The 26,111-nt window shown below is 37.7% G+C and overlaps 1 protein-coding gene across 11 annotated transcripts in view; it reads left to right on the top strand.

Moving 5' to 3' along the window:
• The window catches only part of ZBBX (zinc finger B-box domain containing), a 270,417-nt gene that overhangs the window by 73,592 nt on the left and 170,714 nt on the right, over positions 1-26,111 (top strand). For all 11 annotated transcript variants that reach the window (XR_010116494.1, XR_010116495.1, XR_010116496.1 and 8 more), the window contains exons 16-17: positions 4,049-4,202; positions 20,000-20,257. Coding sequence is in view for 7 of the 11 variants with exons in the window: in XM_063620433.1 (XP_063476503.1) it covers positions 4,049-4,202; positions 20,000-20,257 (412 nt within the window). In the remaining 4 variants the exon portion in view is untranslated. The remainder of the gene's footprint in view (positions 1-4,048; positions 4,203-19,999; positions 20,258-26,111) is intronic.

Below are 26,111 nucleotides of genomic sequence, written 5' to 3'. Positions count from 1 at the left end.
GGATTTCCTAAGGTCAGGATTTCTCTCCTGTGACACAGCTCAGGGTATGTGCAGATGTCACGTGGCTCTCTTTATGATGTCCTGTGAAAACTGGGTTCTGGGAATCGGTGCAAATGATGATACTCTGGTAACTGCTATTGTTGTGAGTGATAAAGTCCTTTGTCTCTGACCAAGGAGTCTTGTGTCTTCTTCCAGCATCCATGAAACTATAACAGGCTTGCACGTAGGGTAAAATCCCAGACGCTTCACAGTTTTTGATAGCAAGTAGAAAGAGTAAAGCCGACAGGAATAAATCCAATCATATAAGTAATTAGAATAAATGTGGACGGTGTGTGTGTGTATAGTTACTTTACCAGAAACCTGCTTAAAACATGGGGTGGGGGAGGAATTTCAGAGTAAAGGCAAGCACTAATTTAAAAAAAAAATGAAAATTTAAGGTAATAAAACATTATCAGGCTAAAGGGGACCATTATGCAGATGATAAAATCAACTATTAAATAGGAAGAGTAAAGAAAATCTGAATTCGTATGTACCTATCAATATAGCCTCAGATATATGGTAGCAAAAATGGACAAAACCACATGGTATTATTGACAGATCCATCAACCCAGTAAGATTTTCTATTAGTAAAGATAGATAGAGAAGATTTGATCAATACAAATAGGCTTAAAGAACATATTTTGAACCACATACCCAATAATTAGAGAATGTGTGTTCTTTGCAACAACACATGGAACATTTACAAAATATATGTTACAACACATTACAAAAATAAATCCACAAAGGAAGTTTCAACAAATGCTAAAGAAATCATATTACACACTGTGTTTTCCAACCATAATATAATAAATTATAAATTGATAGCAAAATGCTAACAAAATTAATACAATTCAAATATGTCTGGGTTAATGAAAAAATTAAAATAGAAGGTAGAAATATTTGGAACTGAATGTAAGCAAAAACATCACAGATAAATAATGTATAGGATGAAACTCAAATACTACTTACTGGGAAATTTATAATCCCAAATGCAAGCAAAAAGTAAAAACTAATGAACTATGAATCTGACTCAAAGCAATAATAAACTCAAAGGAATTCACTGGGAAAACTCTTTCCTGCCATTCTCTTCAATTCAGTAGGAGAGGATAAGGAAACATGTATTGCCCTCAGGCCCTGCCTATTTATCCAATCCACTTTCTCAGGGAACTTTTCGTTTAGTTAGATAGTCTGATGATTTGCATCCCATCGACTTCCTGGTCTACTCTCAACTGATCAGAGTCTGTCAGGATAGCTGTGACTTACATAGCACCAATAATTTACAGCAGGGTTCCTTTACTTATTTTATATGTGAATACATACTACCCTATTTAATTAATGTAACAGATGTGTCACTAAGTTTAGATGTTTCTTAAAAGGAAGGTGTGTGACATGAACATATAGAACAGCATACAATGGGGCTTATCAGAGGGTGATGAGTGGGAGGAGAGAGAGAATTAGAAAAAATAACTAGTGGGTACTAGGCTTAATACCTGGGTGATGAAATACTCTGTACAACAGATTTCCATGACACAAATTTACCTATGTAACAGACCTGCACAAGTACCCCTGAACTTAAAAAAAAAAAAGGCCGGGCGCGGTGGCTCACGCCTGTAATCCCAGCACTTTGGGAGGCCGAGGTGGATGGATCACAAGATCAGGAGTCCAGCCTGGCCAACATGGTGAAACCCCCGTCTCTATTAAAAATACAAAAATTAGCTGGGTGTGGTGTTAGGCGCCTGTAATCCCAACTACTCAGGAGGCTGAGGCAGGAGAATAGATTGAACCCGGGAGGCAGAGGTTGTAGTGAGCTGAGATCGCGCCATTGCGTTCCAGCCTGGGTAACAGGGTGAGACTCCATCTCAAAAAAAAAAAAAAAAAAGTGGGGGGAATATGTGTGTGGCTGGGATACATTCTTGTTTTATTCAATTTAAGACTATCCATTGCTCAGTATAAAATATTGCTCAGTATAAAATAGTTCTGACAGAGCTAGTTCAGGAAACAATCTGAATGAGTATTTAAGTGCATAGGATCCATAAAGTTCTCAGCAGCTCAAAGCTGCTGACATAATCAAAAGCCAGTGACTGTTGTAAAATGGCTTACATGGTTATTGTTTTTTTCAATGAGATGAGACTAAATGTAGTCCTGGACAGTAATAAAATAGTGTTATGTAAAGCTTGCCTTTTCCTCATGGGGAATATTGGATTGAGAGATTTGAAGTTTTTTCAGGAATAATCTGTCATAGGATTTTGAAAGAATTCTCAGCAAACTAGTGGGTTTCTGACTCCAGGATTGCCCCTTTTATAAATAAAATAAGGAATGTTTTAATCCATTCCTAGGTAATTATATCTGAGGAATAAAAAAGTGTAAATAGTTTCACAGAAGTTTTCCACCACTGGTAAGACAGGACTTAAGCTGAGTGCCAAAGGTTCTCCCTGAGCATCTTATTACAGGAGATGGCCAATCTCTGTAAAGAATTAAGTTGTTGGATCACAAGAGAATTTGAAGAGTTGCAAAACAAAAGGTGAAACGCAGGTGGAGGGGAGCTGTAAAATAGAGCTTTCTAAAGTGGCCATCATAATTGGTACTTCACAGTTTGCAGACTGAGTTCCTGCTTCTGAATAAAGTGGTTGAATCTACTTTCTTTTCATTCCTAAGAACTGTAGTTGAACCTATTTTACTCTTTTTCTGTCCTAGTAGAAGTCATTCCATCAGGAGAAACTACTTAGAAATCTATTATGCTCCATCCAAATTGAGTATAAAATTGTTCATTCTGTACTTCAGTTTTCAGAAAATGATTTCTGTGTAAGGTGGGACTTCCTATGGAATTAAGTACTAATTTGTAGGGCAATGGTTAGGAAAACAATGGGCTAGTCAGGGGTCCTTTGTTCTGGCTCTAAACCTATCAATAGTTAACTTTGTAAGTTTGTGCTAAAAGTAAACAAAACCTAACTATTTTAGGATTTTTATCTGTAAACCAAGACATTCAAAACTCTTCCAGATTTGCAACTGCATAATTCAAATATAAGCTTCAGTAGAGTGGAAAGAATTCTGTAATTGTTTATCAGTGTCTGGGAGGGCCAGGGAGTATGTGCTGAGAATTTTGGATTTGGATTTGTCTTTGAATGACATGCTTTATTGGTCACTAGTTTTGTTCTTTAATATGATCTCATTTATATAATTTATAAATTTATATAAAATTAAAGCAATTTGCTTTACATTGATTTATCGGAACAGACTATATTTGGGCATTAGATTCATTAGGGAATTGTTAAAAACTGATAGCTACTCTGATTATACTATAACGTCATCTAGAGCTCTTACTAATGAATTCCTAATCTGTTTCTGCTGGATTCACGTTTTTTAAAATCCCAGTTATATTCAATCCTAGAATAAGAACATGTAAAAATGAATTATAGGGTGGCAGGATAAGTCTAGGTTTCAAATCAGGCAGACCTATATTCAAAGCCTAGGTCTGCTAGTTTCTAGCTATATAAACTTCATAAATTACCTATCTTCCTCTTGCCACAGTTTCCTATTTTGTATTTGCTTCATGATGAGTGCTTTGTTAACTTACATTTTTTTTTTCCATGACCATTGTCAGGTTAGATATTTCCCATTGGTATTTCACCTTCAATTTTGAAATTATTTTATATATAGACAAAGACACTAGTTCAAAGCCACTGCATGTGAAAGTAACTCTGTATTCCAGTATAATTTATGTGCAAAGACACTGAGGGATGAAAATAAAGGAGGAAAGAGAAAAAAAGTTTATTTCATGAACTTCTGTCCTCTTTGGATTAATATCAACTTTCAGAGAATTACTATAACTGTAGTTAGAACTTACTATATATAAATGCTGTGTTATTATTTGTCTCCACTGTTAGAAACTAAACTTGATGAGGGAAGAATTTGTGCCAAGTATATAGTAGGCATCTGATAAATGAATATGCTTGTTTGTGTTAATGAGTTAGAAAATAAACTTCATATTGTTGAATATTTTGTTTCTTAGTTGTTACAAGAAATAGCCTGCAGAAGTAAGCCTATAACAAGCCAATATCAAGGACCTGAGAGATTCTTTATTTTTGATACAAGTGAAAGACTCAACTTACTTCCTTCTCATCGTTTAGAATGCAACAATTCCAGTACTAGGAATACACTTGCAGGTAAATTTCTAGCTCATTTTTCCAAAACAGTCTGTTCCTATCTTAGGAAATACTGAGCAATTCTGTTCAATGGATAAAATCATTTTCTTCTTGCCAACCTAAAATTATTAACCTTGTATCAGTTGCCATATATTTACATTTAAGGTTACTATCAGAATGTGAGAAGCTATGACTTATAATGAAACTAGGAAAGATTATTTTTAGCATTTAGAAGTGTGGTTATTTTAGACCTTTTAGTGTTGCTATAAAGGAATAACCAAGGCTACATAATTTATAAATAAAAGAAGTTTATTTGGCTCAGAGTTCTGCAAACTGTATAAGTAGTATGGTGCCAGCGTCTGGTTGGTGTTTTACATTACTGCCAATAGGGCACAAAAGTTCCGATTATTACATATTCTTGACAATACTTGTTCTTTTATTTTTTTGGCAGGGTTGGGGGGAGAATAGTCATCCTCATGGGTCTGAGGTGGTACAATATTGTAGCTTAGATTTGCATTTTCCTAATGATTAATAATGTTGAGCATCTTTTCATGTGCTTAATAAATAATTTGTATATACTCTGGAGAAATGTCTATTCAGTTCCTTAGCTCTTATTTTAGTTGGGTTATTTGTTTTTTCATTGTTGAATAGTAGGTGTTCCTTATTATATTCTGGATACTGCTTCTTCATAAGATATATTATTTGCAACTATTTCCTCCCATTTTGTGGATTGCCTTTTTACTCTGTTGATAGTGTCTTTGGATGCATTTTTCTTCCAGTTTTTATAAAGTCCAATTTGTCTACTTTTGTGATTGCTCTTGCCTGTTCCTTCAGTGTCATATTTAAGAATTCATTTCCAAAGCCAGTGTCATGGGCCTATACTTTCTTCTAAGGTATTTGTAGTTTTAGGTTTTACATATAGGTCTTTGATTGATTTGAGTTTATTTTTGTACGTGGTATTAAAGGTCCAGATTCATTATTTTGCCTATGGATATCAAGTTTTCCAGCACCATTTGTTGAAAAGACGTTTCTTTCCTCCATTGAATGGTCTAGGCACTCTTGTCAAAAATTATTTGGCTAAGAGAGTGAATTTTAAGTGTTCTCACCACACACACACAAAATGATTGGTGAGATAATACATATGTTAATTAACTTGATTTAGCAATTCCACAATATATACATATTTCAAAATAAGTTTTATACCATAAGGATATTTTTTTTCAAATCATTATAATTTGATTGTATATGTGAGGATATATTTCTGGGTTGTTTATCCCATTTCATTGGTATATATGTCTGTCTTTGTACCAGTACCACACTCTTGATTACAGCATCTTTGTAATAAGTTTTGAAATCAGAAAGTGTGATTCTTCCAGCTTTACTCTTGTTTTTAATATTGTTTTGGCTATTCAGGGTCCCTGGTGATTGCATGTGAATTTTATGATGGGTTTTTTTTATTTCTGTGAAAAATGTCATTGAGCTTTTGATAGGGATCACATTGAATGTGTAGTTCATGAACATGAGATATGTTTCTCTTTATGTATGTCTTCTTTAATTTCTTTCTTTTATTTTTTATTTATTTTTTATTTTTTTGAGACGGAGTCTCACTGTGTCACCCAGGCTGGAGTGCAGTGGCGCGATCTCGGCTCACTGCAAGCTCTGCCTCCCAGGTTCACACCATTCTCTTGCCTCAGCCTCCTGAGTAGCTGGGACTACAGGTGCCCGCCACGACACCCGGCTAATTTTTTTGTGTTTTTAGTAGAGACGGGTTTTCACTGTGTTAGCCAGGATGGTCTCAATCTCCTGACCTCGTGATCCACCCGTCTCGGCCTCCCAAAGTGCTGGGATTACAGGCTTGAGCCACTGAGCCCGGCCTTTAATTTCTTTCAGCAATGTTTTATAGTTTTCATTGCACAAGTCTTTCACCTCCTTGGTTATGTTGATTTCTAAGTTTGTTTCTTTTTTATGCTATTGTGAATGGAATTGTTTCTTTTTTTTTTTTGAGACGGAGTCTTGCTGTCGCCCAGGCTGGAGTGCAGTGGCACGATCTCTGCTCACTGCAGGCTCTGCCCCCTGAGGTTCACGCCATTCTCCTGCCTCAGCCTCCCGAGTAGCTGGGACTACAGGCGCCCGCCACCTCGCCCGGCTAATTTTTTGTGTTTTTAGTAGAGACGGGGTTTCACCGTGTTAGCCAGGATGGTCTCTTATCTCCTCACCTCGTGATCCGCCTGCCTCGGCCTCTGAAAGTGCTGGGATTACAGGCGTGAGCCACCGCGCCCGGCCTGGAATTGTTTCTTTAATTTCCTTTTCAGATTGTTCATTGTTAGCGTATAGAAATACAATTGGTATTTGCCTGTTGACTTTGTATCCTACTACTTTGCTGATTTCATTTATTCTGACATATTTTTGTGGAATCTTTAGTGTTTTCTACATATAAGATCACATTATCTGTGAACAAAGATAATTTTACTTCTTCCTTTCTAATTCAAATATCTTTTATTTTTTTTTTTTCTTGTCTGTTCTGGCTACTTATATTGAATAGAAGTAGCAAAAGCAGGCATCCCTGCCTTGCTCTAGATCTTAGAAATTGTTCTATTTTTCACCATTGAGTTTGATGTTTGCTGTGGGTTATTAACATATTACTTTTATTATGTAGAGGCATTTCCCTTTTATTCCTAGTTTGTTGGGTGTTCTTATCATAAAAGTGTGTTGGATTTTGTCAAATGCTTTTTCTGCATAAATTGAGATGATTATGTGTTTTTTTTCTTTCATTCTATAAATGTGGTGTATTACACTGATGGATTTTCATATGCCCAACCATCCTTACATTTCAGAAATAAATTTTATTTGATCATGATGTATAACTGTTTTTAATGTGCTGCCGAATTTGGTTTGCTAGTACTTTGAAGATTTTTACATCACTGATTATAAATGATATTGTTCTGATGTTTTCTTTACTTGTAGTGTCTTTGTTTGGCATTAGCATCAGTGAGTTGATGTCCCTCCTCTTCAATCTTTTGGAAAAGTTTGAGGACTGGTGTTATTTCTTCAAATGTGTGATAGAACTCACCAGTGATGCAGTTAGGTCCAGGACATTTCATTATTGGCAAATTTTCCTTATGGATTTAATCTCCTTACTAGTTTTATATATTCCAATTTTTTGTTTCTTCATGATTTTTTTTTTAATTTTACTTTAAGTTCTGGGTACATATGCAGAACATGCAGGTTTGTTACATAGGTATACATGTGCCATGGTGGTTTGCTGCATCCATCAACCCATCACTGCATTAGGTATTTCTCCTAATGCTATCCCTCCCTTATCCCACCACCCCCCGACAGGCCCCAGTGTTTGATGTGTCCATGTGTTCTCATTGTTCAACTCCTACTTATGAGTGGGAACATGTGGTGTTTGGTTTTCTGTTCTTGGGATAGTTTGCTGAGAATGATGGTTTCCAGTGTCATCCATGTGCCTGCAAAGGACATGAACTCCTCCTTTTTTATGGCTGTATAGTATTCCATGGTGTATATGTACCACACTTGCTTTATCCTGTCTATCACTGATGGGCATTTGGGTTGGTTCCAAGTCTGCTATTGTGAACAGTGCTGCAATAAACATATGTGTGCATGTGTCTTTATAATAGAATGATTTATAATCCTTTGGGTATATACCCAGTAATGGGATTGCTGGGTCAAATGGTATTTCTAGTTCTAGATCCTTGAAGAATTACCACACTGTTTTCCACAATGGTTGAACTAATTTACACTCCCACCAACAGTGTAAAAGCATTCCTATTTCTCCACATCCTCTCCAGCATCTGTTGTTTCCTGAATTTTTAATGATCGCCATTCTAACTGGTGTGAGATGGTATCTCATTGTGGTTTTGATTTGCATTTCTCTAATGACCAGTGATGATGAGCTTTTTTTTGTTTGTTTGTTGGCTGCATAAATGTCTTCTTTTGAGAAGTGTCTGTTCATATCCTTTGCCTACTTTTGGATGGGGTTTTTTTTTCTTGTAAATTGAAGTTCCTTTTAGATTCTGAATATTAGCCCTTTGTCCAATGGATGGATTGCCAAAATTTTCTCCCATTCTGTAGGCTGTCTGTTCACTCTGATGATAGTTTCTTTTGCTGTGCAGAAGCTCTTTAGTTTGATTAGATCCCATTTGTCTATTTTAGCTTTTGTTGCCATTGCTTTTGGTGTTTTAGTCATGAAGCCTTTGCCTATGCCTATGTCCTGAATGGTATTGCCAGGTTTTCTTCTAGGGTTTTTATGGTTTTCGTTCTTACATGTAAGTCTTTAACCTATCTTGAGTTAATTTTTGTATAAGGTGTAAGGAAGGGATCCAGTTTTAGTTTTATGCCTATGGCTAGCCAGTTTTCCCAACACCATTTATTAAATAGGGAATCCTTTTCTTTTAGTTGTTTTTGCCATGTTTGTCAAAGATCAGATGGTTGTAGATGTGTGGCATAATTTCTGAGGGCTCTGTTCTATTCCATTGGTCTACATATCTGTTTTGGTACCAGTACAATGCTGTTTTGGGTTACTGTAGCCTTGTAGTATAGTTTAAAGTGAGGTAGTGTGATGCCTCCAGCTTTGTTCTTTTTGCTTAGGATTGTCTTGGCCATGCAGGCTCTTTTTTGGTTCCATATGAAATTTAAAGTAATTTTTTTCAAATCTTGTGAAGAAGTCAGTGGTAGCTTGACAGGGATAGGATTGAATCTATAAATTACTTTCAGCAATGTGACAATTTTCATGATACTGATTCTTCCTATCCATGAGCATGAAATGTTTTTCCATTTGTTTGTGTCCTCTCTTATTTCCTTGAGCAGTGGTTTGTAGTTCTCCTTGAAGAGGTTCTTCACATCCCTTGTAAATTGCATTCCTAGGTATTTTATTCTCTTTGTAGTAATTGTGAATGGGAGTTCACTCATTATTTGGCTCTCTGTTTGTCTGTTATAGGTGTATAGGAATGCTTGTGATTTTTGCACATTGATTTTGTATCCTGAGACTTTGCTGAAGTTGCTTATCAGCTTAAGGAGGTTTGGGCTGAGACAATGGGGTTTTCCAAATATACAATCATGTTGTATGCAAACAGAGACAATTTGACTTCCTCTTTTCCTAATCGAATACTCTTTATTTCTTTCTCTTGCCTGATTGCCCTGGCCAGAACTTCCAATACTATGTTGAATAGGAGTGGTGAGAGAGGGCATCCTTGTCTTGTGCTGGTTTTCAAAGGGAATGCTTCCAGGTTTTGCCCATTCTGTATGACATTGGCTGTGGGTTTGTTATAAATATCTCTTATTATTTTGAGATATGTTTCATCAATAGCTAGTTTTATTGAGAGTTTTTATCATGAAGTGCTGTTGAATTTTGTCGAAGGCCTTTTCTGCATCTATTAAGATAATCATATGTTTTTTGTCATTAGTTGTGTTTATGTGATGGATTACATTTATTGATTTGCATTTGTCGAACCAGCCTTGCATCCAGGGATGAAGCTGACTTCATCATGGATAAACTTTTGGATGTGCTGCTGGATTTGGTTTGCCAGTGTTATTGAGGATTTTCGCATAGATGTTCATCAGGGATATTGGCTTGAAATTTTCTTTTTTTGTTTTGTCTCTGCCAGGTTTTGGTATCAGGATGATGCTGGCCTCATGAAATAGGTTAGGGAGGAGTCCCTCTTTTTCTATTGTTTGAAATAGTTTCAGAAGGAATGGTACCAGCTCCTCTTTGTACCTCTGGTAGAATTTGGCTATGAATACATCTGGTCCTGGACTTTTTTTGGTTGGTAGGCTATTAATTGCTGCCTCAATTTCAGAATTTGTTTTTGGTCTATTCGGGGATTTGACTTCTTCCTGGTTTAATCTTGGGAGGGTGTATGTGTCCAGGAATTTATCTATTTCTTCTAGATTTTCTAGTTTATCTCCATAGATGTGTTTATAGTATTCTCTGATGGTAGTTTGTATTTCTGTGGGATCGGTGGTGATATCCCCATTATCATTTTTATTTTATCTATTTGGTTCTTCCCTCTTTTCTTCTTTACTAGTCTGGCTAGTGGTCTATCTACTTTGTTGATCTTTTCAAATAAACAGCTCCCGGATTCATTGGTTTTTTGAAGGGTTTTTCATGTCTCTATCTCCTTCAGTTGTGCTCTGATCTTAGTTATTTCTTGCCTTTGCTAGCTTTTGAATTTGTTTGCTCTTGCTTTTCTAATTCTTTTAATTGTGATGTTAGCATGTCGATTTTAGATCTTTCCAGCTTTCTCTTGTGGGCATTTAGTGCTATATATTTCCCTCTACACACTGCTTTAAATGTGTCCCAGAGATTCTGGTACATTGTGTCTTTGTTCTCATTGGTTTCAAAGAACATCTTCATTTCTGCCTTCATTTCATTATTTACCCAGTGGTCATTCAGGAGCAGGTTGTTCAGTTTTCATGTAGTTGTGCAGTTTTGAGTGAGTTTCTTAATCCTGAGTTCTAATTTGATTGCACTGTGGTCTGAGAGACTGTTTGTTATGCTTTTCATTCTTTTGCATTTGCTGAGGTGTTTTACTTCCAATTATGTGGTCAATTTTAGAATAAGTGTGATGTGGAGCTGAGAAGAATGTATATCCTGTTGATTTGGGGTGGATAGTTCTGTAGATGTCTATTAGGTCTGCTTGGTCCAGAGCTGAGTCCTGGATATCCTTGTTAATTTTCTGTCTCGTTGATCTGTCTAATATTGACAGTGGGGTGTTAAAGTCTCCCACTATTATTTTATAGGAGTCCACATGTCTTTGTAGTCTCCAAGAACTTGCTTTATGAATCTGGGTGCTCCTGTATTGAGTGCATACATATTTAGGATAGTTAGCTCTTCTTGTTGCATTGATCCCTTTACCATTATGTAATGGCCTTCTTTGTCTCTTTTGATCTTTGTTGGTTTAAAGTCTGTTTTATTAGAGACTAGGATTGCAACCCCTGCTTTTTTCTGCTTTTCATTTAGTTGGTAAAATTTCCTCCTTTCTTTTATTTTCAGCCTATGTATGTCTTTGCATTTGAGATGGGTCTCCTGAATGCAGCACACTAATGGGTCTTGACTCTTTATCCAATTTGCGAGTATGTGTCTTTTAATTGGGGCATTTAGTCCATTTACATTTAAGGTTAATGTTGTTATGTGTGAATATGATCCTGCCATTATGATGCTAGCTGTTTATTTTGCCCGTTAGTTGATGCAGTTTCTTCATAGTGTCAATGGTCTTTACAATTTGGTAGGTTTTTGCAGTGGCTGGTACCATTTGTTCCTTTCCATGTTTAGTGCTTCCTTCAGAAGCTCTTGTAAGGCAGGCCTGGTGGTGACAAAATCTCTCAGCATTTTCTTGTCTGTAAATGATTTTATTTCTCTTTTGCTTATGAAGCTTAGTTTGGCTGGATGTGAAATACTGGGTTGAAAATTATTTTCTTTAAGTATGTTGAATATTGATCCCCACTGTCTTTTGGCTTGTAGGGTATCTGCTGAGAGATCTGCTGTTAGTCTGATGGGCCTCCCTTTGTGGGTAACCCGACCTTTCTCTCTGGCTGCCCTTAACATTTTTTCCTTCATTTAAAGCTTGGTGAATCTGATGATTATGTGTCATGGGGTTGCTCTTCTCAAGGAATATCTTTTTGGTGTTCTGTGTGTTTCCTGAATTTGAATGTTGGCCTGTCTTGGTAGGTTGGGGAAGTTCTCTTGGATAATATCCTGAAGAGTGCTTCCCAACTTGGTTCCATTCTCCCCATCACTTTGAGGTACACCAATAAAACGTAGATTTGGTCTTTTCACATAGTCCCTTATTTCTTGGACGCTTTGTTCATTTCTTTTCACTCTTTTTTCTCTAATCTTGTCTTCTCGCTTTATTTCACTGAGTTCATCTTTAATCTCTGATATACTTTCTTCCACTTGATCTATTCGGCTATTGACGCTTGTGTATGCTTCATGAAGTTCTTGTGTTGTGTTTTTCCACTCCAGCAGGTCATTTATGTTCTTCTCTAAACTATTTATTCCAGTTAGCAATTTGACTAACCTTTTCTCAAGGTTCTTAGCTTCCTTGCTTTGGGATAGAACATGCTCCTTTAGCTCAGAGGAGTTTGTTATTACCCACCTTCTGAAGCCTACTTCTGTCAATTTGTCAAACTCATTCTCCATCCGGTTTTGTTCCATTGGTGGTGAGGAGTTGTGATCCTTTGGAGGAGAGGAGGCATTCAGGTTTTTGGAATTTTCAGCCCTTTTGCACTGGTTTCTCCCCATCTTCGCGGACATATCTACCTTTGGTCTTTGAAGTTGATGACCTTCAGATGGGGTTTCTGAGTGGATGTTCTTTTTGTTGATGTTGTTACTATTCCTTTCTGTTTGTTAGTTTTCCTTCTAACAGTCCGGCTCCTCTGCTGCAGGTCTGCTGAAGTTTGCTGGAGGTCCACTCCAGACCCTGTTTGCCTGGGTATCACCAGCGGAGGCTGCAGAACAGCAAAGATTGCTGCCTGTTCCTTCCTCTGGAAGCTTCATCCCAGAGGGGACCAGATGCCAGCCAGAGCTCTCCTGTAAGAGGTGTCTGTTGGCCTCTACTGGGAGTTGTCTCCCAGTCAGGATACACTTGAGGAGGCAGTCTGTTCCTTATCAGAGCTCAAATGCTGTGCTGGGAGATCTGCTGTTCTCTTCAGAGCTGCCAGGCAGGGACATTTAAGTCTGCTGAAACTGCACCTACAACCGCCCTTTCCCCCAGTGCTCTGTCCCAGGGAGGTGGAGGTTTTATCTATAAGTCTCTGACTGGGGCTGCTGCCTTTTTTTTCAGAGAGGGACTCTTGAGAAGGCAATCTGGCCACAGTGGCCTTGCTGAGCTGTGGTGGGCTCTGCCCAGTTTGGACTTCCCAGCAGCTTTGTTTACACTGTGAGGATAAAACCACCCACTCAAGCCTCAGTAATGACAGACACCTCTCCCCTCACCAAGCTCGAGCATCCCAGGTCGAGCTCAGACTGCTGTGCTGGCAGTGAGACTTTCTAGCCAGTGGATCTTAGCTTCCTGGACTCCATGGGGGTGGGAACCGATGAGCCAGACCACTTGGCTCCCTGGCTTCACCCCCCTGGCTTCTGTCTCGCTGGTGTTCCAGGTGCCACTGGGGTATGAGAAATAAACTCCTGCTGCTAGCTCAGTGTCTGCTCAAGTGGCCACCCAGTTTTGTGCTGGAAACCCAGGTCCCTGGTGGTGTAGGCACCGGAGGGGATCTCCTGGTCTGAGGGTTGCAAAGACCATGGGAGAAGCGCAGTATCTGAGCCAGAGTGCACGGTACAGTCCCTAATGGCTTCCCTTGGCTAGGAGAGGGAGTTCCTCGACCCCTTGCCTTCCTGGGTGAGGTGACACCACACCCTTCTTCGGCTTGCCCTCCTTGGGCTGCACCCACTGTCCAACCAGTCCCAATGAGATGAACCAGTCCCAGTGAGATGTACCTCAGTTGGAAGTGCAGAAATCACCCGCCTTCTGCGTCGATATCACTGGGAGCTGCAGACTGGAGCTGTTCCTATTCGGCCGTCTTCTCTTCATGATTTTTTGGTTTCCATTTTGAAAGCTAGATCTTGGTGTCACCTATATTCTTAGGCATCTTATGTATTCAAATGTGTTTATTCATGTAGAAATAATTATACTTTATATTGCATTGTTATATACTTTTTAAATTTTTAAAATTAAAATATATTAATGATTTTTATTTTGTAATAAGATTTTGTATTTCATAATATATATCAGTTATAGATATTCTTTATTCAGTTAAATATTGTCCATTAAGACATAAATATAAAACTAATAAAATGGATTTTCTTCTTTTTAAACTTTATATTATCTTCTTGAAGTGTTAATTAAAATTTTTATGCAAATAAAAATTAGTGTATGTGTTGTAGTTTTAAAAATGATAAAGTGGCTCTTATTGAATTGACCTCCTGCAAATAACAATCATAGACAGATCAACCAGACAGAAAGTTAACAAGGATACCCAGGAATTGAACTCAGCTCTGCACCAAGCAGACCTAATAGACATCTATAGAACTCTCCACCCCAAATCAACAGAATATACATTTTTTTCAGCACCACACCACACCTATTCCAAAATTGACCACATAGTTGGAAGTAAAGCTCTCCTCAGCAAATGTAAAAGAACATAAATTATAACAGACTGTCTCCCAGACCACAGTGCAATCAAACTAGAACTCAGGATCAAGAAACTCACTCAAAACCGCTCAACTACATGGAAACTGAACAACCTGCTCCTGAATGACTATGGGGTACATAATGAAATGAAGGCAGAAATAAAGATGTTCTTTGAAACCAGCGAGAACAACGACACAACATACCAGAATCTCTGGGACACGTTCAAAGCAGTGTGTAGAGGGAAATTTATAGCACTAAATGCCCACAAGAGAAAGCAGGAAAGATCCAAAATTGACACCCTAACATCACAATTAAAAGAACTAGAAAAGCAAGAGCAAATATATTCAAAAGCTAGCAGAAGGCAAGAAATAACTAAAATCAGAGCAGAACTGAAGGAAATAGAGACACAAAAAACCCTTCAAAAAATTAATGAATCCAGGAGCTGGTTTTTTGAAAAGATCAACAAAATTGATAGACTGCTAGCAAGACTAATAAAGAAGACAAGAGAGAAGAATCAAATAGATGCAATAAAAAATGATAAAGGGGATATCACCACCAATCCCACAGAAAAACAATTTACCATCAGAGAATACTACAAGCACCTCTGTGCAAATAAACTAGAAAATCTAGAAGAAATAGATAAATTCCTTGACAAATACACCCTCCCAAGACTAAACCAGGAAGAAGTTGAATCTCTGAATAGACTAATAACAGGCTCTGAAATTGTGGCAATAATCAATAGCTTACCAACCAAAAAGAGTCCAGGACCTGATGGATTCACAGCGGAATCCTACCAGAGGTACAAGGAGGAGCTGGTACCATTCCTTCTGAAACTATTCCAATCAATAGAAAAAGAGGGAATCCTCCCTAACACATTTTATGAAGCCAGCATCATCCTGATACCAAAGCCTGGCAGAGACACAACCAAAAAAGAGAATTTCAGACTAATATCCTTGATGAACATTGATGCAAAAATCCTCAGTAAAATACTGGCAAACCGAATCCAGCAGCACATCAAAAAGCTTATCCACCATGATCAAGTGGGCTTCATCCCTGGGATGCAAGGGTGGTTCAACATATGCAAATCGATCAGTGTAATCCAGCATATAAACAGAACCAAAGAGAAAAACGACATGATTATCTCAATAGATGCAGAAAAGGCCTTTGACAGAATTCAACAACCCTTCATGCTAAAAACTCTCAATAAATTAGGTATTGATGGGACGTATCTCAAAATAATAAGAGCTATCTATGACAAACCCACAGCCAATATCATACTGAATGGGCAAAAACTGGAAGCATTCCCTTTGAAAACTGGCACAAGACAGGGATGCCCTCTCTCACCACTCCTATTCAACATAGTGTTGGAAGTTCTGGCCAGGGAAATCAGGCAGGAGAAAGAAATAAATGGTATTCGATTAGGAAAAGAGGAAGTCAAATTGTCCCTGTTTGCAGATGACATGATTGTATATCTAGAAAACCCCATCGTCTCAGCCCAAAATCTCCTTAAGCTGATAGGCAACTTCAGCAAAGTCTTAGTATACAACATCAATGTGCAAAAATCGCAAGCATTCTTATACACCAATAACAGACAGAGAGCGAAATCATGAGTGAACTCCCATTCACAATTGCTTCAAAGAGAATAAAATACCTAAGAATCCAACTTACAAGGGATGTGAAGGACCTCTTCAAGGAGAACTACAAACCACTGCTCAATGAAATAAAAGAGGATACAAACAAATGGAAGAACATTCCATTCTCATGGGTTGGAAGAATGAATATCATGTCATCCCCATCAAGCTACCAATGACTTTCTTCACAGAATTGGAAAAAACTATTTTGAAGTTCATATGGAACCAAAAAAGAGCCCGCATCGCCAAGTCAATCCTAGGCCAACAGAACAAAGGTGCAGGCATCACGCTACCTGACTTCAAACTATACTACAAGCTTACAGTAACCAAAACAGCATGGTGTTGGTACCAAAACAGAGACATAGATCAATGGAACAGAACAGAGCCCTCAGAAATAATGCTGCATATCTACAACTATCTGATCTTTGACAAACCTGACAAAAACAAGCAATGGGAAAAGGATTCCCTATTTAATAAATGGTGCTGGGAAAACTGGCTAGCCATATGTAGAAAGCTGAAACTGGATCCCTTCCTAACACCTTATACAAAAATTAATTCAAGATGGATTAAAGACTTACATGTTAGACCTAAAACCATAAAAACCCTAGAAGAAAACCTAGGCAATATCATGCAGTACATAGGCATGGGCAAGGACTTCATGTCTAAAACACCAAAAGCAATGGCAACAAAAGCCAAAATTGACAAATGGGATCTAACTAAACTAAAGAGCTTCTGCACAGCAAAAGAAATTACCATCAGAATGAACAGGCAACCTACAAAATGGGAGAAAATTTTCACAACCTACTCATCTGACAAAGGGCTAATATCCAGAATCTACAATGAACTCAAACTAATTTACAAGAAAAAAACAACCCCATCAAAAAGTGGGTGAAGGACATGAACAGACACTTCTCAAAAGAAGACATTTATGCAGCCAAAAAACACATGAATAAATGCTCATCATCACTGGCCATCAGAGAAATGCAAATCAAAACCACAATGAGATACCATCTCACACCAGTTAGAATGGTGATCATTAAAAAGTCAGGAAACAACAGGTGCTGGAGAGGATGTGGAGAAATAGGAATACTTTTACACCGTTGGTGGGACTGTAAACTTGTTCAACCGTTGTGGAAGTCAGTGTGGCGATTCCTCAGGGATCTAGAACTAGAAATACCATTTGACCCAGCCATCCCATTACTGGGTATAAACCCAAAGGACTATAAATCATGCTGCTATAAAGACACATGCACACGTATGTTTATTGTGGCACTATTCACAATAGCAAAGACTTGGAACCAACCCAAATGTCCAACAATGATAGACTGGATTAAGAAAATGTGGCACCTATACACCATGGAATACTATGCAGCCATAAAAATTGATGAATTCATGTCCTTTGTAGGGACATGGATGAAACTGGAAACCATCATTCTCAGTAAACTATCGCAAGGACATAAAACCAAACACCGCATATTCTCACTCATAGGTGGGAATTGAACAATGAGAACGCATGGACACAGGAAGGGGAACATCACAGTCCGGGGACTGTTGTGTGGTGGTGGGAGGGGGGAGGGACAGCATTAGGAGATATACCTAATGCTAAATGATGAGTTAATGGGTGCAGCACACCAACATGTCACATGAATACATATGTAACAAACCTGCACATTGTGCACATGTAACCTAAAACTTAAAGTATAATAATAATAATAAAAAAGAACCAAATTTGGGCCTCTTCTATCTCCTTCTGTGTTTTAGTTACTTTAAATTACACTTTGAGCATATTTCCAGTAAGAAAGATGGTCTGTTTCTTTGCTGTGTGCTAAGCATAAGTCTCACCTGTCCTTTGTGTATTTTTTCTCAATAGGGATCAATTACCTTTAAATACTGTGGCAATCAAATGTTCTTATAAGTGTTTGTACTCTTCTAGATTTTCTGAAGGGCATCTACATTATATTAAATTTTTCTTTCTTCATTTCTGTGAATTGGCAGAAGTCCAGTCCTTACTCATAGCATTTTCCTTTGGTTTGTTTTTAAAGTAAGAGTTGTAAATTCCTTTAAATTTTACCTTGACTGAGACATATCATAGTACAGATACTAAAGTGTGGTTTACCCCATAGAGTAGAACTTTTGATTTATATTGTGAATAATTGTTACACTCACTGACTTGTGCAGCTACTGTTATTGCCTGTAATTGCTTCCTTATGTAGACATGGAGAGTTTGGTTCTTGATTGCTATAAATATGGTTCTTTACATATTATAGATAAAAGAGGAAATCATTTCTAACTTATAGTAGAAAAATAAAAAATAATTATCAGGGATAATTTTATATATATATATGTATATTTATATATGTTTTTAACACTTAGGCATATTTTAGCCTGTTATTTTTATCTGAGCACAAATAGACACAAAAGATCAGTCTTATTTTATCTTATTCATAATTTTATTTCAATAAAAATTATTTTAAAAATTGATTTCTGAAATTTTCACTAAAGTTGGTACCCTTTGAGACTTACCTTGGCCAATTTTAATTGCTTAAATAATTACATACTGTATTCAGAGTCTTCTTGAGGTGTTAGACACATTCAAAGTAGATTTTTTTTTAAGTTAAAAAAAGACAAACTCCACTTTGGTAGGCTGAGGCAGGCGGATCATGAGGTCTGGAGATCAAGACCATCCTGGCCAACATGATGAAACTCCGTCTTTACTAAAAATACAAAAATTAGCTGGGTGTGGTGGTGTGCGCCTGTAATCCCAGCTTCGGAGGCTGAGGCAGGAGAATCGCTTGAACCTGGGAGGCAAAGGTTGCAGTGAGCCGAGATCGTGCCACTGCACTCCAGCCTAGCGACAGAGCAAGACTCCATCTCAAAAAAAAAACCCCAAACCCCCCAAAAAGAACTCAATAGTCATTAAATATTTAATACATGATTACCACCTGTAGTCACTTTTTTGAATTTTATATTTTTCGTTGAGTCACTAGAGTGAGAACAATGTTATATGGCATAGGTTCCATCAAATTAGGGTTCTTATGATAATGACAATTGCACATTAACTCACCTAATAGTTTTAAAAAGCCAGTTTGTGTTAAGGGAGTGCAAAGTTATCTTATAATTATGTTTACTATAAATATATTTACCTAAATCAGAACAATAATTTATTACATTAAAGCATTTATCTGCCCTATGACTTTTTAAATATGTACCTTGAAAACTGTCTTGGCCTTATTAAGTAATATTTTGTGAGAAATACCAAATTAGAAATTAGTTATGTTGTGTTAGTGTAAGATTTGAAGAGATTTTTTTTTTCCTACTGTGAAAGAAGCAAACATGTTGAAGAAACCAGCTAAGTCAACTTTCAAAACACATGAAGACAAAGAAGCGACTGTCCTAGAGGAACAATTGTAATAATCTGACTTAGATGGGTGCTTCTGGAACTTTTCCAGAAGAGAGTGAGCTCATCCTTAGGAAAATTAGAGATGTGATCTCCATTTCTTTAAAGCCTGTGTTTTTCCAAATATTCATATAGATTTTGTAAATTAGTCTCTTTTGTTACCATATTTTTAAATGTAAGAATAAATTACACATCATCAAGTAAAATTGGTTCACTAGGAAGTGGCACGATGCTTTTTCTAAGGGTTTTTTTCTTACAAGGTATAGTGTGGTATTGTCCTGGAATTTAAGACACATGTCGTGGTGCTTGGCTTTGGAATAAAATTGTGTGTTGTTTCTCTATGAAGTTGACTTAGTTTATAGATATTTTCCTTTGTGAATATTAAAATTAGTTTGTTTTTCTCTGAATGTAGGAAAATTAGGAAAAACAATACCCAGAAGTGTCCTTTATGACATTGGAAAAGTAATTTGAGATTAAGAAGATGTGGTTAGCTAGAAAGGGTGATAGTCAAAGTTAATTTTTCATAAACTGTTACATGAACTTAACTTCTCTGTGTGCAGGGACCTGGTATTTTGTATCTTTAAGTACTCATTCAAATTTTTAAAAGTTGATTTAAAAACTTTTTACTTTTAATTTTAGGTCAGAAATCACAGAGACCTTCAACAGCAAATTTTCCACTTTCCAACTCTGTTAAAGAAAGTTCCAGTTGCCTTTCATCCTCTCATCCTCGATCAAGAAGTGCAGCTGCTCAATCATTATCTAGAGCTGCTTCTGAAATTTCAGAAATTGAATATATTGATATCACTGACCAGAATGAGCTTTCCTTAGATGACACTACTGATCAACATACCTTAGACAGTTTGGAAAAAGAATTACAAGTGCTGAGAACTCTTGCAGGTAATGCTATTTTTTTTCCACTTTAGATAATGCTAATTAACTCTGCCCTCAGCCTAATTCTTCATATCTTGCTCTAACAAAACAAGCCAGCAAACAAGAAAGCTTTCCCTTTTCTTCTTTAACCATCAACCATTGTGTCTGTTTTCCTGGAAATCCCCTGATATCACTCTGAATATGTTTAAAAATGTGTGGATGCCCAGCCACACCAAAGATGGTCCCCATAGCCTATAAAACACAGCTAAATTGTGGAATGAATAATTTCATGTGCACGAAAAAAATATTTTTTTCTCCTTTCTGCAAACCCACTATAGGATTAATCTCTATAGCTTTATGTAAGCCACTGTTCGATATACTTATTGGAAAACTGAGCCATTAAATCTTTTAAAGCAGTGCTTTTCAAGCTTAAATGTTTATACAGATCTTTCAAGGGATCTTGTCACAATGCAAATTCTCATTGAGTATGTCAGGTAAGGTGAGATTCTGCGTATCCAACAAATACCCCGGTGATGCCAGTGCTGCTAGTTGGCAAACCATGTCTTCAAAAATTGTACTTGTGCATTTTATTTCCAACTTCAGTGGACATAGTCAGCAATATAGTGACCATATTCTTGAACATGTGAAGGTCTGGCTCAGTAGCAAAACATCAGGGGAATGAATCCTTTTATTTGCATCATAAAGGCAGTCACACAGTTTGGAAGAAGCCAGCTGCAGATCCATGAGACAGGCTAGAAAATTCTTTGATCCCATATATTCCCCACTTGCTTTTCCATTGTTTTTCCTGTTAGTGGTCTCTTCCTTTATTGATCTTAGAATAATGATTTGCTATTGTTCTATAAATTATACATCTTTGTTTTGAAAAATTAAAGCAATACAAAATTACAAAAAAAGAAATAAAAACCCACCACAAGTTCTAACTACTCTTAAAATAACCATTATTAACATTTAGTGAGAATCATTTTAAACATTACTGTTTATATCATAAGTATACATAGAAGAATATATATTTAGTAGAATGAACAGATTGAAGGAACGTGATAAAAATTGTACAGAAATAGGTTTATGCACTCCATAATATATATTTTAAGTATATATTTAGCCAACTTAATAAAAGGAAAATCAAAATAAAATTAAAATTAGTTGTACATTTCAAATAAATGTTTTTCCACCACAAAAATATTAAGTTGAACTTATTATAAATGAATTTCCGATGCCGCAAAAGAAACAGCACTCGAATATAAATTTAGTTTCCTCATCAAGGCAATTTACTTTTGCAAAAGGGTGCCACTTGTGTCAATCAAGATTACAAGTGCACACTGAACAAAGGACACCAGGGGGTTTTTATATCCTTAACACAATCCCTATTTCTGTGTCCTTCCCCCATGGGCTGGGGTCAGACTGCACCTTCTGAGCTCATCTGATTGGCTACTTGTAAATATTTTTCTAAATATAGAAGGGAGGGGGACGTAAGGTACAGTGGTGGAGCGTGTGAGACGTGCAGTTTCAAGGGAACGACGGGTACAGGTAACCAAGGGAACAGATGTGAGTTATTGATTAGGACTGACAGGAAGGGGGTAGGCTGTTTACAGTAACTGTTGGCAAGGAGAAACAAGAAAGTTGAGTTGGAGAACAAAGGGTAAGGAAGTTTTATTTATTTATTTATTATTGTTACACTTTAAGTTTTAGGGTACATGTGCACAATGTGTAGGTTTGTTACATATGTATCCATGTGCCATGTTGGTGTGCTGCACCCATTAACTCATCATTTAGCATTAGGTATATCTCCTAATGCTGTCCCTCCCCTCTCCCCCCACCCCACAACAGTCCCCGGAGTGTGATGTTCCCCTTCCTGTGTCCATGTGTTCTCATTGTTCAATTACCACCTGTGAGTGAGAACATGCGGTGTTTGGTTTTTTGTCCTTGCGATAGTTTACTGAGAATGATGGTTTCCAGTTTCATCCATGTCCCTACAAAGGAAATGAACTCATCATTTTTTATGGCTGCATAGTATTCCATGGTGTATAGGTGCCACATTTTCTTAATCCAGTCTATCATTGTTGGATATTTGGGTTGGTTCCAAGTCTTTGCTATTGTGAATAGTGCCACAATAAACATACGTGTGCATGTGTTTTTGTAGCAGCATGATTTATAGTCCTTTGGGTATATACCCAGTAATGGGATGGCTGGGTCAAATGGTATTTCTAGTTCTAGATCCCTGAGGACTCACCACAATGACTTCCACAATGGTTGAACTAGTTACAATCCCACCAACAGTGTAAAAGCGTTCCTATTTCTCCACATCCTCTCCAGCACCTGGGAAAACTGGCTAGCCATATGTAGAAAGCTGAAACTGGATCCCTTCCTAACACCTTATACAAAAATTAATTCAAGATGGATTAAAGACTTACATGTTAGACCTAAAACCATAAAAACCTAGAAGAAAACCTAGGCAATACCATTCAGGAAATAGGCATGGGCAAGGACTTCATGTCTAAAACACCAAAAGCAATGGCAACAAAAGCCCAAATTGACAAATGGGATCTAATTAAACTAAAGAGCTTCTGCACAGCAAAAGAAAGTACCATCAGAGTGAACAGGCAACCTACAAAATGGGAGAAAATTTTCGCAACCTACTCATCTGACAAAGGGCTAATATCCACAATCTACAATGAACTCAAACAAATTTACAAGAAAAAAACAACCCCATCAAAAAGTGGGCGAAGGATGTGAACAGACACTTCTCAAAAGAAGACATTTTTGCAGCCAAAAAACACATGAAAAAATGCTCATCATCACTGGCCATCAGAGAAATGCAAATCAAAACCACAATGAGATACCATCTCACACCAGTTTGAATGGCCATCATTAAAAAGTCAGCAAACAATACGGTAAGGAAGTTAACAGGCTAAACCTTTTGAAAAAAAACTCAGAAAGATTCATTGTATCTTACAATTCCTCCCCTTAAAATTTTTATAATCTCTTCTCTTCAAACCTCTTTAACATGTTCTGGCTTTGCTCTTCAACTTGGTCTTCTAAAAGGAAAAGCTTATCTGAATAGAGTGGAGGAGAGCTAAGAGAGGTTTTAGTGAGTGTTGTCTTTATAAGCCTTTGTACTAGCCCACAGATGCATGGTATGATGCAACACCCAACAAGAATAAACACACCTATCATGACTGCAAGAGAAGTGAAGATTGGGGCCATGACTCCTTTCCATTTACCAAAGCATCTTTCTAGCCATCCTGAAAGAGGGCTATCAATTCCAGAATTTTTAGCTAGTTCATTGGACAAAGCAGTCAATCTCTGTAAGGCCTTTGTTATGCTTTTGTTGAGGGCAGTATTGTTTGGGATAAAGGCACAACATTGGGTTTTGATCATAATACAAACTCCACCTTTTTCAGCTAACATGATGTCTAGGGCCATTCTGTTTTCCCAAGCCATTTGGCTAGTAGGTCCTAATTGCTCAAGTATTCCTTTGACAGCATATCTAGTGTAATTAATAAATCATTGCTGATTATAGTAGATATAATTTATCCAATCTACATTTTTATTAATAGTTACCCATGGAAATAATGATTCAAATCCTGCAGCTATTTGATCTCAGGCTTTGAATCTATCAGGTACCCCCTGTAGGACTCCATTTGCATCTAAATAAACTTCAGAGTCAAAAGACCCATAAGGAGCTTCTCTTATTTTGTGGCATTGTGTTTTTTTTCCTTTTCTGGTTGATGAACTGCCAGGGTGAAAGGGATAGCCAATTGGACAAGAGCACAAGTACCACTCCAGTTACCTGGCAGAGTTTCCAGTAAGGGACCACCACAACACCACCATACATCTGCTTGAGGATGACTAAGGGCAGACTGATGGGTAAGCTCCTGGAAAGGCTTAAGCTCACTGCATCCTGCTAAGCTTCCAAGGAACACTAAGTTCTCCCCGTCATGAGAGACAGGAAGTGAAATGAGCAGAAGACTGAAGCTGAATGGCCCTAGGGGGCTGACCCGCAGGGTGTTGGACTTTGGGATATAGCAGAGAGAGAGCTTGCCACGATTTGTTGCCCCAAGCCATGGAATCTTCGAAAAGAGCTACCATGCAGCCCATGTCCAGTTGACTGGGTGACCATCCGAGTGGAAAGGGCCTGTGCACAAGCATAACAATTGCTTTTATTTAATGTGAGACAGAATATTTGATCAATTCCAACCAGGCGTTTACATCTTGATATCCTGTTTCAATTGCTAAAGTTTGCTTTAGATCATCTACTGCTACAATATCTACTTTAGTATTATCATTAGGTATAGAAGAGATGGCAGTCTGATTAGAATAAAGCTCAGAAGGAGAAGAGAAGGAAGGGGGTGAAGAGAATGAAGGATTAATAAAACGCATTTCAAAAGACCCTGTGAGGTCTGTGTAGCCAAGTTGGCTCCTATGTCATAGAAGCGACTTAAAGTAGGTTTAGGATCAGTAGAGGTGGAAATGAGAATAGAAATTTATATGGGATTACATTGGTTATACTGGCAATTGGGGGCGGTGCTCCCCTTAGTGAAACGAATATATGGTTTTAAGGATATACAACCACTTGCTGATGAGATCCAGCCTTGATATTCGGTTGTCCACAGGACATCATTCCAGCTGTGACAGACTTGTTTTCCTATATTTGTTAAGGAACAAGAGTCTTGGTAGGGGGTGCCTTTCACTTTAAAGGGGCAGAGATACTTTTCTGAGGCTGAGAGTTGCCTCTGACTTTGGATATCTCTACAGGGTATGACTAGACAAGCATCAAATGTAATAACTTGGGGTGTGTTTGATTTAGTTGTATTAATAACAAGGTGGTCAGCATTGGAAGGAGAAAAGAAGAATGGAAGAGAGTTAAATTTTTCTTAGCTTTAGTTTGAGGGGGTTTTCCCCTGGAATAATGGCCCATGACTTCGGGGTGGACAGTGCTTTCTTGACTCGAGTGTGATGGGTCCATCCTTTCTCTGCTGTCCGGACTGCAGTTTCAGTGGTCAGGAGCACTAGATAGGGTCCTTCCCAGGCTGGCTTAGGTTTTCATTCTTTCCAGCTTTTGATGAGGATGTGATCCCTGGGCTGGTGCTAATGGACCAGGAACTCTAGGAGTGGCACCTGTACCATGAGACCTTTGGCTTTAAGAGAAGAGAAGGTAAAGGAGAGACTAAATATGTAATTCCTGAGGAATTGATCTTTTGTCTCAAATGTAGGGATATAGGTAGTGGAGTGTAAATAGGGCAGTCCATAGGGCATTTCATAAGGAGAAAGGCCTATATCCTTCCGAGGTGCAGTTTGGATTCTTAACAGGGCAATAAATAGGAAGACATTTGGTCCATGGTAACCAAGTCTCTAGAACTAATTTGGTTAAGTGATTTTTTTAAAGTTTGATTCATCTTTTCTACTCTCCATGATGAAGATGGATGCCAAGGTGTATGATATTCCCATTTAATGTCTAGGTCTTGGGACAACTTTTAAATGATGTGTGCTGTGAAATGGGTTCCATTGTCTGAGTCAGTGTTCTCTGTTAGTCCCAATCTAGGCACTATATTTTCAATTAGTGCTTTTACTACATTATTGGTCGTTGCATTTGAAAAGGGAATAGCTTCAATCCAGTTAGGGACAACAGGGTGAGTAGTTTGTACTATTTGTAATAACAAATACTTTAGATGAGCAATTAGGGGCATTTCAGTGTAGTCACTCTGAATACTTTGGAATGGTCTTAGCCCTGGATTCCTCCCCACCAAGGGAGATTTCTTTATAACTTGTTTGTTGGTTTTTTTACATATTAAGCAACTGTCCGTGACTTGTTTGGCCAAGATATAAATTCCTATACACCCATGAACTCTGAGAACTATGT

The sequence above is a fragment of the Symphalangus syndactylus genome, chromosome 17 (assembly GCF_028878055.3).
Source record: "Symphalangus syndactylus isolate Jambi chromosome 17, NHGRI_mSymSyn1-v2.1_pri, whole genome shotgun sequence".
Lineage (NCBI taxonomy): Eukaryota > Metazoa > Chordata > Mammalia > Primates > Hylobatidae > Symphalangus > Symphalangus syndactylus.
This window is presented reverse-complemented; position numbering and strand designations above follow the sequence as displayed.